The sequence below is a fragment of the Arachis hypogaea genome, chromosome 4 (assembly GCF_003086295.3).
Source record: "Arachis hypogaea cultivar Tifrunner chromosome 4, arahy.Tifrunner.gnm2.J5K5, whole genome shotgun sequence".
Classification (NCBI taxonomy): Eukaryota; Viridiplantae; Streptophyta; class Magnoliopsida; order Fabales; family Fabaceae; genus Arachis; species Arachis hypogaea.
This window is the reverse complement of record NC_092039.1, coordinates 123,637,307-123,653,265: the sequence shown is the minus strand read 5'-3', so window position 1 is coordinate 123,653,265 and position 15,959 is coordinate 123,637,307. Positions and strand designations below refer to the sequence as shown.

Sequence of the window (15,959 nt, the reverse complement as noted above, 5' to 3'; positions counted from 1 at the left end):
GCAAGTAGAACAAGGAGCAGATAAGCAGAATTTAGCAGTTAGGCAAACTAAAACGACACACACTCAAACAAAGCAAACAAATGCATATGATGCATGCCTGTTCTATGGCTGATGAGTCTCATCTGTCGGTTATACAGCCAACCCGACAAGTCCTGGTAGTTAACCATTGGACAGTCCCTCTATGCGCGCATCCCCAAGCTCAATAATATTCCATGGAGTCAAACTCCAAGCTCAAATATAATATTCCACGGAGTCACACTCCAAGCTTAATAATATAGTATTCCATGGAGTTAAACTCCAAGCTCAATAATATAGTATTCCATGGAATCGAACTCCAAGCTCAATAATATAGTATTCCATGGAGACGAACTCAAGCTCAAATATAATATTCAATATTTATATATATATGCATGCCCATGGGGGAATCCGGGGAGTTAAAGTGCCTGGTCACATCTTGCGACAGAGGGTCAACAAATAGTCTCAAATACACAAGCCACATAATAATCTCTTTTTTTTTTAAAGTACCACCTCAAATCAAACTCCAATTCTTATAGAAGTTTTGGCAGTATCTCCTATAAAGTTCGAATTTCTGCCACCCTTCAAGGGTCCCAACTATCAAATCAAACACCTCTCAGTCCTTCAAATCATTTCCGGTAACAGATTATTTCAAAATCAAACAAATACTAATATTAAATCTTTTCCTAAAACCAACCAACTTCAACAGCAAATTATTAACAACAACTAAACCTCACATTTATACCATATACACAATCCATCAATTATTCATTCATTTCATTCCTATCTTAAGGTCTTCTAGCCTAAGTTTTCAAGTGACATTAAACATTAACTACGAGAAACCAAAACCATACCTTCGTACGGAATCAAAGTATTCAAAGCTCCGAAAAAGCTTTCTGACTGAACTATCGAAGAAGAAAATGTCCAGAATCGTCTATGCCTCCTAAAACTCCCATTGGCCAAACCCAAAGAAAAGAGGAGTTACGTCACTGTCAACTTCCACTAATAAAAAATTGTGCCAACGTGTAGAGGAGAAGGTTACGAATACTCTTACCGGATTAAATTTTTAATTGGAGTTACGGATTTCAAAAAATCGAAGCCGGAAGTTTGGTGGGATTTACGGTTTGTTACGTTCTTCTCTCTTTTTTTTTTTCCTCTCCCGCATATGCTAATCATATACATATATATGCATGAATGATTAATTAGTAAACTGTTAAGCCGTCTTTGGCTTTCTTTTTTATTATTTATATATATGCACAATGATAATGATAATATATATGTAACTCAATGATAAATGTAAACCGCCTTTGATTTCCATACTTCATAATTAATAATAGTAACGATCATACTAAAAATAGTAATGATGATCATGTAATAATAATAATAATAATAATAATAATAATAATAATAATAATAATAATAATAATAATAATAATAATAGTAGTAGTAGTAATGCAATGAATATAATATATATAAACTTATAATGCAATTTAATACTTACTGTAATTATATATAATAATAATAATAATAATAATAATAATAATAATAATAATAATAATAATAATAATATGAATTTGATTAAATTAAAATTATTAGTTTAATTACTGATAATAAAAATATTTTTTTTTAAAATAAAGAATTCTAATTTTATAAAATAAATTATAGCTTATTTATATTTATATTTTTAAAACTGAGGGTCGTTACAAAACTTGCATCTTTACCATATAATTCACCAAGTTAAATAATTAACGGAATGTCATACATAACAATAGTACAAGAACAAAATCGATAATTTGGAGAACAATACAGACTCCAGAGGCACAAAATCAACCATAGATACATCAATATATTTATTTATTATTTTTCTTACAATATAAATAAAATATTTTCTATAAAACTAAAGAGAATGATAAATAAATGTATTGATGCATCAATGGTTGATTTTGTACCTCTGGAGCTTGTACTTGTTCTCCAAATCATCGATTTTGTTCTTGTACTGTTGTTATGTGGAATATTCCATTAATTATTTAACTTTGACCTCACTCTGGGACTAAATTGATGCTAAATGAAACTTTTTTGGATTCAAATAGAACACTTTAAACCTTAAGGACTAAAACAGAATTACGCCCAAACATAAGAGACTAATTTAGTACTTTACCCTAAAAAATATTACCATTACTAATATGCACAACAATGAAAACATATCTATATTGAAAAAAATTTCTACTAACACATTTTTTAGTATTAAAATAGTATATTTTGGTATCAAAAAATTCATAGAAAATTGTTAAAAGATTTTTTAACAAAAAGAATTAACGTAATAACTTAATAGTTAAAAAATTATTCAAGGAGATCTTAAAAAAATAATTTTACTCTCAAATTTTTTAAATAATATTTTCATGCAAATACAATTTAATCGTTAAAGGGTAATTTACTAAAATGTATTTTGAAAAGTAAAATTCAATGACAGAAAATAAAATTTTTAGTAAAGGATATTTTTGTAAAAAAAAATTATTCTTTTGAGAAAAATAGATAAAATTAGCATTATTTAGCATCAAGAACCTAAAATAGACTAGAGAGAAGATTATCTGAAAGTTATATGGGACGCAAATGTACATTTTATAAATAGAAAAAAAAGTTGTGTCATTTTAACATCTCATAAAAAAAAAAAGTGAAATTTTCTCAAAATTTTAATATAAGGGGGACTGAATTTTAAATTTTTTTTTTGCCCTCCACAAAAATAATTCACATGAAGTTATGAGAGTTAGCTTTTCGAAAAAATTATCGATATATGTGATTATAAGTAGTTGAAGGTAATGCAACAGATTGCATATTATATAAAGGCATAGATGAGAGAACAGATTTCACCAGAATCACTCTTCTTGCCAGGGATAGTGATGAAGCTTTCCAAGTATTGAGCCTGGCATGAAGCTTGTTGATAATGCCTTCAAAGGTATGTTTTGAGACTTTTGAGTGAAGAATAGGGACGCCTAAATATTTTCCCAAGTCATCTGTTCTGACAAATTGCAACGCATTACTCAGCTCTGTTCGTACTGTGTGGCCCACATTTTTAGAGAAAAAGATCCTAGTTTTCTCTCTGTTTACGCTTTGGCCCGAGCTATCACATAAGGCCTCAAGACACTTGTTGATCACACTTGCTTGATCAATATTAGCCTCTGCAAACAGGATAATATCATCTGCGAAGTATAAGTGTGAAATTGGAGGACCGTCTTTGTTGAGTCGGATCGTTTCCAAAAACCATGTTCCACTACAGCACTAATGAGTTGGGAGAGCCGCTCAATACAAATATTTAGCTTTATTTCCAGTGTAACTAAATATTTCATTGAAAAGATACTTCGTTGAATCAGTTGAAGCTAGCTAATGTTAAACTTCAACAATATTTTTTTTTCAAACTCTACTATTTTTCCATGGATTTTACTTAAAAGCATTGTTAGTAGAACCGGACCGGACTAGACCGGTCGGTTCAACCGAAAAACTGGTAAACAGAATCTTATACCGGTTTGGTCCGATATTTGGACCGTACAAAGAATTGAATCGGTCAAATCCGTAATGAACCGGTGCGAACCGGTCAAACTCCGTGAAATCAGTCCGACCGCGGGAGTGAAAATATTTTTAAAATGTTTGAGGTGCGGTTCAAACTCTTGCCCTCAAGGAAACTAAAAGACTCCACAACCACCAGACTACTATATTTTTTATTCAAATTCATGCAAATTATAATACATGTAGATATCTTTTATCAAATAGTTTACTTTTATTTAATTTATTTTAATTTTAATTATAAACTCACTCATTTTTAAATTAATTATATTTTTATTTAACAATAATTATAAACTCACTTCTTTTTTTATAATTATATAATATCTATTAATATTATTTTTTAATAAATACTTATAGTATATAATAGTATAATAGATATAAACTAATTAATAAATTATTAAAATTTAAAAATAACAGTTATTTTAATATAAAAACAAAATAAAAATATTTATGATAGAGTAAAAATAACAAAATATTTATTGTTCATGTTCCATATTGTTTTAAAATAACTTAATATTTTTAAAATATTAGTAAAAATATGTATTTTAAATTTTAATTTTAAACTTTTGACTATTTTTTATGTTTTATTTACATAGGATCGGGTAAAAACAGTTGAACCAGTAACTCTTCAATTGAACCAATAACTCAATAACCCAATAACTTGACTGATTCGATCACCGGTTCGACTCTGACAACTATGCTTAAAAGATAGAAAAAGAAAGCATGACAACATGGTATATGTTCATTTCTCTTCCTTTTTTTTTTCATTTACCGTATTCCCTCTTTAATTTTTGGTTCGGCCTCAACGATTAACTGCAATGACTAGAAACCCTAAACCCTCTTTAATTTTTAATTTTACATTGACTATTTCTCGTTAATAACACCTAAAACTCACCTCAATACTATAGTCAAAACCAACAAACCCAGCTGCATCTAATAACCTTATCTTTTTGGTCTTGGAATAACCTTATGTTAACCCCATGCGGTTAACAATTTCACTATAAGGACACTTTCCCTTTTGATCCATTTCCCTCCTACTCCTTTTTTTTCACTCCTTTTTTTTTCCACCATTTTCTTACTTTTGACTTGAATAAATCATTTTTCAGTCCACTACTAACATGGACCAAACACTCTCAACAAAGCGTATCATTGGACCTTTTTTTTGGGGAATACGAGGTCCACAGCAACCCACCGTTACATTGCACGGCGTTATATGTGGCCCGTAAGAGCTGCCTCAAGCCAGCCATCAGCCATCAGCCATCAAGGGCCCTAATGCAACAAATTTGTCAAGCCGCCTCCCCCAGCCTCGACACCAAAACCACGTGTCGCTCACAAACTAAAGCAGAAGGAATATACAGATCTCTGTATGCTCATTCATCTGTACACTATAATTCTCCTAATTAAAATCGTCCCTAAAAGATATTTCAATCTCTATTTTGGTTCTCGAAAGATAAAATTAATCAAAATCGTCTTCGAAAGATACACGATTTGGTCACATTAGTCCTTCCGTCAGTTAGATGATGACATGTCACGTTAAGTGCCACGTGGCATGATAACACGATAGGTTAATGCCACGTGTCACAAGATGATTGGTTGACGTCTCACTTGACATGTAAAAAGTTATTTATAATCAAAATAATCCTTGAAAGTTCAGATGTAAATTATTTTCATCCCTAAATTTTAAAAATTAATCAAATTAGTTTTTATATAATTTTTTGTTATTTTTTCTTGATAATATTAAATTTGAAATATTTTTTGATACTACTAATTTTAATAGAAATATAATTGACAAACAAAAAATTAGTAATTGTATCTTTTCTTCTTAAAAATTTTTTCAATAAAATTATCACTCTCCTTTAATCTTCTCAAAATATCTCTTATTCTTTTCTATTCTAAAACATTTTTTCTTACATTATTACATTTTGCTGGAATATATATATATATATACACAAAATTAAAATGTATGTATTTGTTAACCTAAACAAAGTTATATGCTCAAAATCAAAAGTTATGTATGTTAACCTAAACAAAGTTATATCACTATTTTTTTTTACTACATCTTTTTTTTTCATTACAGTATTACTTACATATAGGATGTAATGGTAGTGATATTAAAAGAAAAATTATATAATCTATCTCAAACATATGAAACACACAAAAATTTATTATAATCTTTGCATATAGTATGCTTAAGAAGCAATTCGTTTAGCATATATAATAATAATAATAATAATAATAATAATAATAATAATAATAATAATAATTAAGCAACAAATTTTTTATATTTTGTAAAGTTTAAAATTGAAGCAAAAGTTGTGGATCTTCTTGAATTTTGACTTTTAATATCACTACCATTACATCCTATATGTAAGTAATATCGTAATAGAAAAAAAAAAGATATAGTAAAAAAAAAATAGTGGTATAACTTTGTTTAGGTTAACATACATGAATTTTGATTTTGAGCATATAACTTTGTTTAAGTTAACAAATACATACATTTTAATTTTGAGTATCTATATATATTCCAGCAAAATGTAATAATGTAAGAAAAAGGTTTTAGAATAGAAAAGAATAAGAGAGATTTTGAGAAGAATTAAAGGTGAGAGATAATTTTATTGAAAAAATTTTTAAAAAGAAAAGATACAATTACTAATTTTTTGTTTGTCAATTACGTTTCTATTAAAATTAGTAGTATCCAAAAATATTTTAAATTTAATATTATTAAGAAAACAAAATTATATGAGGACTAATTTGATTAATTTTTAAAATTTTAGGGATGAAAATGACTTACGTCTGAATTTTTAAGGACTATTTTGATTATAAATAACTTTTTTACATATCAAGTGATACGTGTTATTAACCCACCACGTCATCATACCACGTGACACTTAACGTGACACGTCATCATCCAACGTGACCAAATCATATATCTTTCGAGACGATTTTGATTAATTTTATCTTTCAAATAACAAAATGAAAATCAAAGTATCTTTAGGACGATTTTGTTGGGTTTTTTCTCTCCTTTGTGAGGTCCAAGCCCAACATTTTGAGGGTGTCTCTTATACTCATTATGCCACAACCCTAATCAGATTTTTAGGGGTCAATTGAGTGAGAGAGAGTAGCCACCAAAAGAGAGGAAGAAAGGGGAAAACAGAATTTCTGTTTTTGCCCAAAGCAGTAAATTTCAAATAGCATTTTGTCACTCGTTCATCGTTGGATCGGCTTGAAATTTAAACTGCATATTCCTATCATCTTGTTCTTTATTCTGGTCGGTGAAGATGTTGATTGGAGATTATTGGCTTCGCAAGAGAGAAATTAGGTTTCCATTTTTACACAGAGCAGCAATCTTTGAACGGCATTTTCTCATTCTTTCACCGTTGGATCGATGTGAAATTTAGACTGTAAATTCTTCACATTTTGTTCTTCATTCTGAACGGTGGAGATTTTAATTGAAGGTCTGCAGAGGGAGAAATTAGCTTCGACAACATATCTATTTTTTTAGGTATATTTCATCTTCTTGCTTCTCATTTGTAAGTTTTAGTGCTTTGATGTTTTGACTGATTATATGCATATTTTTGTGCTTTATTTGAGACTCTCTTGTACCTCATTTAATTATAGTAGAGCTATTTCATTAGTTTGGATGACCCGTAGTTTTTACCTCTCATATTGAGGGAATTTTCCACGTTAAAATCTCGGTGTGTTCTTGTTATTACTTTATTTATTATATTTACTTGTTATAGTTGTTGCCATATTATATTGTGAGTGCTTTTATATGATTTTTATGTTGGACATTTATATCGTTTCTACTACTAGGCTCTTTCAAATTTTGACTATTAATTCAAATAAAAAAGAACATTTTAGATAGGAAACTTTTAAAAGAGAAGCAAGAATTTAACCAATTAATTACGTGTATTGCCAAGAAATTGGCACAGAACTCGTACACACGTTTCATATCATTTGCATATAACTTTATTTCGTGAAAGATTATTATATGCTAATTTTATATTTTTTTATAAAATCTAAAAACAAATACTAAAAACACACTTTAAACATTTTGGATATGATATAATAGATATTTAACTTTTATTTTTTTTATCAAATGAATACTATATTGAATCATATATCACATCTTCGAATAATAAAAATACTATCACTCTAAAATTAATTATTCAATATTTATACATAAATATATGTATTATTTAATTTTTTAATATATATTTCATATTTTAATATATATTTATTTTAATTATTAATTTTAGTGATTAATTTTAATATATATTGTTCTGGGGTATACTTAGAATGGGATATTTGGACTTGAATGAAAGGTCTAAGCGTTAGAGGAAGAGGGTCTCCTACTTGTTTTATGTTTGGAAACCGCGGTCTGAGTTGCGTGTTTGAAAGAATGATGGTGGTACCTGCAAAGACACTCCGATGTCTAATTTAGCAAAGGAGTAAGCAGGTTTTAGAGTATTGGAACTTAGATTTACTTGAATGTGTGTGTATTTATAGGGAAGGAATCAATATCCACTGCTAAAATAGTTCTACTTTTAATGGTAGATAACCGTTCTTTTATTTTAGAATTGTTGGGATCTCTCTTTTAGGAGTGGGTGAGAGATTCTAAGAGGCAGTTATGCTCACTGCATATTGATGTTGATTTCAACTTCTTTGTAAAAATTGAATAAACGGCGAGGGCCAATCTCCTGAATCGGGCCTTTTAACCTGACTGGATCTGGATTATACTTTGAGTCAAGATATGAACATACACCTCATACGATTATTAGAATAATTGTAATAAAATAATATGCCATAAACATAACAGAATCTAGATGTAGAAATTGAATTAACAATTCTCTACTTTATACTAAAAACAAACAACAAAATCATATTTGAGGTTGACAATAGCAGCTGTAAAGAAAATAATTTGTTGTTGCTTGCTTAGTTTTGGTGAGTGACAACATTAATGACTCATAGTTTCAAATATAAACAGCACACGTCTCAGCAACACCACCACTTATATTTTTAGCTTTCATCAGGTCTTCGTTTCTTGCACTCTACCTATAAAAATAAAAGGTTTCTATATATATACATATGACTACTTACGACACTTTACACTTAAATTAAATACACTTGTAACAAAGTTGATGAGAACCCAAAATTGAAAGCATCTTAACTAATTAAAACTACTAAGATCCAAAATCCAATGCATCGTGGTTAAATATAAAATCTTGCACGCTTAGGTTAAAATAATGACATGTTTATTTCTCTTAATTAATGACTTCAAATTTAGAATTATAAGCTATATAAACATTGGTATTAAAAAAATTTAATATATTAAAAAATCAAGCTGTTACAATAAATACAATTCTTTTAGAAAAATAAATACTCAGGTACAATTATTTTTCTATAAAGTTCATATAATTTAAAATTTTTAAATAATTTAATTTATATAACTAAATTTTGATCTAATAATTTTTATTAACTTCACATAAAAATAAATAACGTGAATTTGTGAGTTTTTACAAATCTCCAATACTTAATAAATAAAATTGTGAGATTCCTATTATTTGGACACAGTCCAAAATCCAAATTGGACGGAATTATTATATTGTGTGAGAATTTCTTCGACTTAGTTGCTAAGTTTCAACAACTAATTAACACATATACCTAACTTTTCTATTGTCCTAAAGCTGAAACATCACCAACCACCACGAAAATGCAGCACCAAACTCAATAAGTCTTCACACGTTCTTCCCACTTTTGTGTTTATTTGTTATTAAAGTTATTACATATCTCTCTGCCTCTCTTTGAAATATCACTATTCTCTGTTGTTCCTTCTGTGTCATTTTCATATTGCAATGGAGGCCAAGATTTTAAGAGCTTCTATCTCACAACCTACTCTTCCTTTTGTCTCTGATTCTTCTTCTTCAGTATCTCTTGTTCCTTCTTGCAAGTTATCATGTTTTCCCTCCAACCAAACCTCATCATGTTTTTCCAAAAAGCATGGTGGCCCTTCCCTCAAGGCATTTGCCACATCAACTGGGTGAGTTATTATGTATAGTACATACCCGTTAATTTGTTCATATGTTATTTGGATTGGGGAATCCATTCATGCATGTTTGTTTCATTCATTGTGCTTGATTGCTGATCTGTCATGTTAACAAATCATAAGTAATTATGTATTGAAATCATCTTAAATGTAGTTACAATTGTGCATGGAATCATTTAAACTCTTAGACCCTGTTTGTAACTGCATAAGGATAGAATTGTTATTAAATATTTACCTAACATAGCCTTATTATATACTCTACTACATTCACACTCTAATCTCCTTTTTTGCTGTTCTTATAAAATTTTTAATAAGATAAGAGTATTTGTTGTCTCTAGATTTGTGCCAGCAGAAAAAAGGATTGATGGGAGTGAAAAACTGATCCTAGATAACATAAGACACTCTTTGATTCGTCAAGAGGATAGCATAATCTTTAGCCTTTTGGAGAGAGCACAATACTTGTACAATGCAGCTACATATGACCCTAATGCCTTCTCAATGGATGGATTTCATGGCTCATTGGTGGAACACATGCTCAGGGAAACTGAGAAGCTTCATGCTAAGGTATGCAATTTAGCATGAGAATAAATAACTTTATACATTAATTGTGTAGTCTTTCATAATTGCATGACCATTCAATGGAAGCAGTGATTGAAAATTAGTTACTTTTGCTAGTATAACGTAACATTATGTGACAATACGCGCAATTTTCGTTACATTGAAGGTAGGGAGATACAAGAGTCCTGATGAACATCCTTTCTTTCCTGATGATCTTCCTGAATCAATGTTACCACCTATGCAATACCCTCGGGTAAGGATTATGTATGTGTTAGAAAATATCAAATAATGAAGTTTAGTTTCTGCCTCTAAGGTTGGATAGAACTATATACGATTTAGTTGTTGAATAAATTTAGTTCTTAATGTAAACTCAAACCAACATAAGCTTCTATTAAGTGTTTGTTCACTGAATAGGTACTGCATCCCATTGCCAATTCAATTAACATAAATGAAAAAGTATGGAACATGTACTTCAGAGATCTTATCCCAAGATTAATTAAAGAAGGAAATGATGGCAATTATGGATCCACTTCTGTTTGTGATACACTTTGCTTGCAGGTGAGTGAGTAACTTATAGCTGATACAATAAACTATTGCATGATTCCGGAGTTAACATTTATCATGTGTTATTTTGAAATGTTAACTGTTTCTCTGCCTCAGAAGTTTTGAGATTGTAATAAGCTAATTGTTAATAACATTGAATACTTGAGATTTATTTGTGTTGTTACTTCAGGCTCTCTCCAAGAGAATCCATTATGGGAAGTTTGTAGCAGAGGCAAAATTTCAAGCTTCTCCTGATGCATATAAAGATGCCATTAAAGCACAGGTACAAATTCTATATATGCAATTCTTCTTTATCTTTGTTAAGGAAATATTACAATCCTATCTTTCTTGTATCAATGTTAGATCCACTTTTAATATTGTTAATGTTACAAGTATGAAGAGTAGTGAAATTAGTCTGACATTAAAGAAAGTGAAGAAGAGTGAAGAGTTTATATAATGAAAAATTCATTAACTTGTTATTTCGAATGTAAATTCTACTTAAATTAAATCTAAATCTGTCTAACATATATACACAACACAACTTTGATTTTCTTTTTCTTTTTTATTTTCTCCCTAAAAATCAACTTTGTTTTGTGTTATTGGGTTTGTAGGACAAGGATAGGTTAATGGAAATGCTGACATATACTGAAGTTGAAGAGGTAATTAAAAGGAGAGTAGAGATGAAAGCAAAAACTTATGGGCAAGAGGTGGCTATAAATGATGCAAAGGAGCATCAAGTTGAGGCAGTATACAAAATAGCTCCAAGCTTAGTTGCTGAGTTATATGGTGATTGGATCATGCCATTGACAAAAGAAGTTCAAGTTGCATATCTATTGAGGAGGCTGGATTGATTATGGTGTGTCTTTAAGAAGAATCCTCTCATTGATTTTCACATGCATTTTTTTTGGTTTAATTTGTGATATTGTTGAGTTTAATTGTGAAAATTAAACTAAAATATGATGTAAAAAAATGGTTGTAAGATAAATTATATTATGAAAAATCATGTAAATAATGAATAACTAAATTTAAATTCGTACATTGTGCAGAATTAAAATTAAATTTTTATTCATAAGAAACTATTTAATAAAAAAGTTTTAAAAATTAATATTAAATCTAAATAAAATTGTAAAGACATTATACATTCTAGTATTTGAAGAGTTTTTTACCCAATACATATGTTTAGTAAACGTAAATATTATAGTGTAAAAATAAAACTATTAGATATAATACAAATACGAATATAATATTTCAATAATTAAAAATAATATTCATGAATCATGATATTTTACTTTTTTAACATTATTATTATGACTAGATAATATTAAAAATATAAATTATTTAAAATAAAGATGATATAAGACAAAGATGATATATAATTGATAAACATAAATAGATTAAAAATAACAAAAAAAAAAACTTAAAAATATTATAAAAATTTTATATATTATAGTATTTTAGAATTTCATCACTCAACCTATATTAAACTTTTAATCATTGAGCTAAAATATAAGATTAGATAAATAATAATATCTTTGAGCTTTTTACTACATATATATATACATATATATATATATATTCAAAATGACTAGCATTAATCTGATCTACTTCGTGCCTTTTTCCTTTTGAGGAATATTTGAAAGCAATACATGCATGTGAGGCGAAAACTGTATGAATTTCATATTTGTCATGTTTGTCAGATGAGTATCTTTTAATATTAGAAGGTTAATATTTTTAGTACATAAAAGTAAAGGATTGACTAATTTTAATTTAAATGTAGGACAAAAATAAAAAATATTATATAAACTTTTTCTAGAGAGGAATTGTATTGAGTTTATAACATTACAAATCAAATATTGAATGTTAGAGGATATAACATTTAATCATGTGTGTTGATGTAATAAGAATATTAAAAGATATCTTTGTGATGACTCATCTTTCATTAAATAAAAAGTGTTATACTTTTTTATTAGTTAGATAAATTTTATTTTTTATTTTATTATATATTTTGTATAAATAGTTGAGAATTAAAATGATAATCTATTAATCAAATTAACTTATTTTAAAAAAAAAATATGAAAACTTGTAAGCTATTATTTTGTTTATCGATTATATTTTTTGTACACATAAAATTAGTCACAATATATAAATACATATTTGATATTTCATAACAAAATTTATTATATTATTGTAAACAAGTTTTGGTTATTGGTCAGTTAGAAATTTAATCTTTCCATTATATCAAATTTGATTATTTTAATACATAATTATTTAATTAAAAGAATATGTGAATTAATATTTATAAATATATACAGTTTTTTTTGTATTTTTCGTTTATTTATTATCTTTAATAATAATTCATTTTTTAAGAGTGTTATACACTTATACTCTCATTTTGATTATATTTTATATAAATAATTTAATTTTAAAAAGTATTGCACTCTTAATTTTGCTTGGAGCATGCCAGTCAATATTTTTTAAAAATAAACAAGTGAATAAATAAGTTTTTTAGATATAAGTAAATAAATTTTTAATAAAAAATTAATTAATACAATTGACATGATACTTATCCCCTTTCTTAAAATTACACTATTAATATGGATAAACATAAATAAAACTAAAATTATTTAAATATTTAAATTAGGAAGGATTAATTTTTTTATTTTTTAAATATCTTTCTTTTGCATGTATATATTCAAATAAAAAAATATTATTCTTGTTTAAAAAATAATTAAATACTTATTAAACTACTATATTAAGAAATTTGGCTGGAATGATAATGAAAATTGACTTTGGCTTTGGCGCTTGAGAATACCGGAGAAGATAAAGTGTCTGCTCTGGCTTTGCCTCAACAACGGAGTTCCCACAGCTAGGTACCGATTTCAAAGAGGTCTTGCTACTTCTGATTTTTGTCAGAGATGTTATCTTGCGCAAGAGGATATTAACCACTGCTTTAGGACTTGCCAAAAAACTTGTCAGATTTGGATTAGCTTAAATTTGGGAATGACCGCTGAGGACTCTAGTTTGGATTTTGTGTCTTGGATTCGTTCTAACCTCAACAACAATGAGTTTCTCTTTGCAGCGGCCTTTTGGTGGATTTGGAGGGATAGGAACAATGACATCTTTCATCAAGATGATCCATGGAGTAAGGAGAAAATTGTTCACTTGGTTAAACATGCTGTTCGAGATTTTTCTAATGTTGTTACCAACCAAAAACATATTATTCCTTCTTCTTTGAAATATAACTGGAACCACCTCCAATGAATGTTTGTAAAGTGAACTGCGATGCAAGAGTTTTTGAAAATGAGCAATTAGCTGGCTTTGGATGTATTATTAGAGACAGCATGGGAATTTGGATAAAAGGTTGTTCTGCCAGTATACCTCTCTCTAGTGTTCTCTGTTGTGAGCTTCATGCTATTTGGAGAGGGTTTGTTATGGCTTGGGATTGCGAGTGCAAAGAGGTCGTCTGTGAAACTGATAATCTTGATGCGTTTCTTCTTGTTTCGCGAGGCACAACCAGCATGATTAGGAATGACTCTGATCTGCTTGACAAAATAAAAAATGCTCCAGCGCAATTGGACAGCTACTTTAGTTCTCATCCAGTGCACAGCAAACAGAGCGGCTGATTTAATGGCTAAGACTGCGGCCGGTGTATCTAGAATGGTTACTGCCCCCTAATAATTTAGACATTATTATTAGAGAGGAGTGCTACTCTTTCTCTTAGTTCTTTTTTTTGTGTTATGTTCAGTCACCAAAAAAAATAAACTACTATATTAATTAAACTTAATTTATTATTATATAAATTTAATAAAAAGACAAAATTAATTTTTGGTAAAGAAAAGACAAAATTAATAAACATGTAACATGTTATTGGTAATAACATTGTAGTAGAACAGATATTTTAAATTCTTATAGAAATATAAACGGACTGTTCTTCTTTCTTTTAAGTTTCTACAAAGTGAACTTTGAGCTGAGTATTCAAGATAAACACCAAACCCTACCAATATTTTCGATCTCATTCACTTATTACACCAAAAACATCAAATCTATAAATCAAATTCCAAATCATTTCCCATTTCTTGCTGGGAAGAAAAAAAAATCCCTTAAATGTCCACCACAGCGTCAATTTAGCCATCTGCCCAACCATTATCTTCAAAAGTCTAAAATTAATAGTGTGCCACATAAAAAATCAATAAAAAGATATGTATAAGACTAACTATAAATTAATAAAATAAATCTAGCCATAAAATAAAAAAAGTTAGTTAATAATTTTATATTTTTCTTAACACAATATATTTATTAAAATTTATAGTTGAGCATGCAGGACATAATTAAACTGTGTTTACTAAAGTTGAGTGAAAAAAATTATATTAAAAATTTGTATATTTTTAAAGGTAGTTATGATAAATATAATATATATTTATATAATAAAAAAATTGTCATAGTTTTTTTTTAAAGAGTTCATTAATAACAATAATAAAACTTCTTTATTTATGAGTAAAGAATATTCTCTTATATAGTAACTTTGTTGATTTTAATAATTAATTCATGTTTTCGTGGAAATCCTAGAAACATTCATCATTATTTATGAAGAACAAAAATTTCGAACAGAAAATTCTAACGCAAATGCCAACATAAAATTTAGTGAATTGTTCTCGTTACAATATTACGTCATTTTTATTATGTGCTAATCGAATAAAATTTGGATAATAGACTTTGTGTATGAATTTTTATGATAAATTTGCTAATTGAATAAAACTTGGTGAATAGATTTTTAAATTTGTTTTGGTGAATAAAATTTGGTGACTAAAATTTTGAGCATCATGCGGTAGAATTTGGCTTGTTATCTAATGATTTGCTTATTTTAGAAGAATATGTGCATGATGCATGAAAGGCTTTCTACTAGCTATGGCATGAGAGTATTATGATGGTGTAGTTATGTAATTATTGAGACACAAATTTTTGAATGCTAGAATAACAAAGAATTATGTGTGAATCTTTAATTCTTATCTTATATATATATTTTTTTCAAAATAAACTTGTTCCGTACACACATGCGTGCATAATTTTATGTTCTCGAGCTGAGATTTTGTATATGAAAAATTTAACTAATAATTTTTAATTTGAGATTTGTATCTTAAAAATGATCAGCACAATATGAATTGTTTGCAGTTGATCTATACGAACAACATTTTTAATATTGTTATGGCCATTTCTACCATAATTATTATAACGTGACTAA

The 15,959-nt window shown here is 28.1% G+C and overlaps 1 protein-coding gene across 1 annotated transcript; it reads left to right on the top strand.

Annotated features, from left to right (window-relative positions):
- Nucleotides 1–9,251: 9,251 nt before the first annotated feature.
- LOC112797820 (chorismate mutase 1, chloroplastic) lies at nucleotides 9,252–11,752 on the top strand. Its single transcript, XM_025840920.3, has 6 exons — nucleotides 9,252–9,613; nucleotides 9,958–10,183; nucleotides 10,344–10,430; nucleotides 10,592–10,735; nucleotides 10,911–11,003; nucleotides 11,332–11,752. The coding sequence occupies exons 1-6, from the start codon at nucleotides 9,429–9,431 to the stop codon at nucleotides 11,569–11,571; spliced, it is 975 nt and encodes a 324-aa protein (XP_025696705.1). The 5' UTR covers nucleotides 9,252–9,428; the 3' UTR covers nucleotides 11,572–11,752.
- Nucleotides 11,753–15,959: the final 4,207 nt, after the last annotated feature.

Bases quoted from the DNA above. Each gene is read 5' to 3' on its own strand.
- LOC112797820 (XM_025840920.3), top strand. From the start codon at position 9,429: ATGGAGGCCAAGATTTTAAGAGCTTCTATCTCACAACCTACTCTTCCT. The intron at 10,431-10,591 runs GTAAGGATTATG...TTCACTGAATAG, and splicing joins CACCTATGCAATACCCTCGG to GTACTGCATCCCATTGCCAA. The intron at 11,004-11,331 runs GTACAAATTCTA...TTGGGTTTGTAG, and splicing joins AAGATGCCATTAAAGCACAG to GACAAGGATAGGTTAATGGA.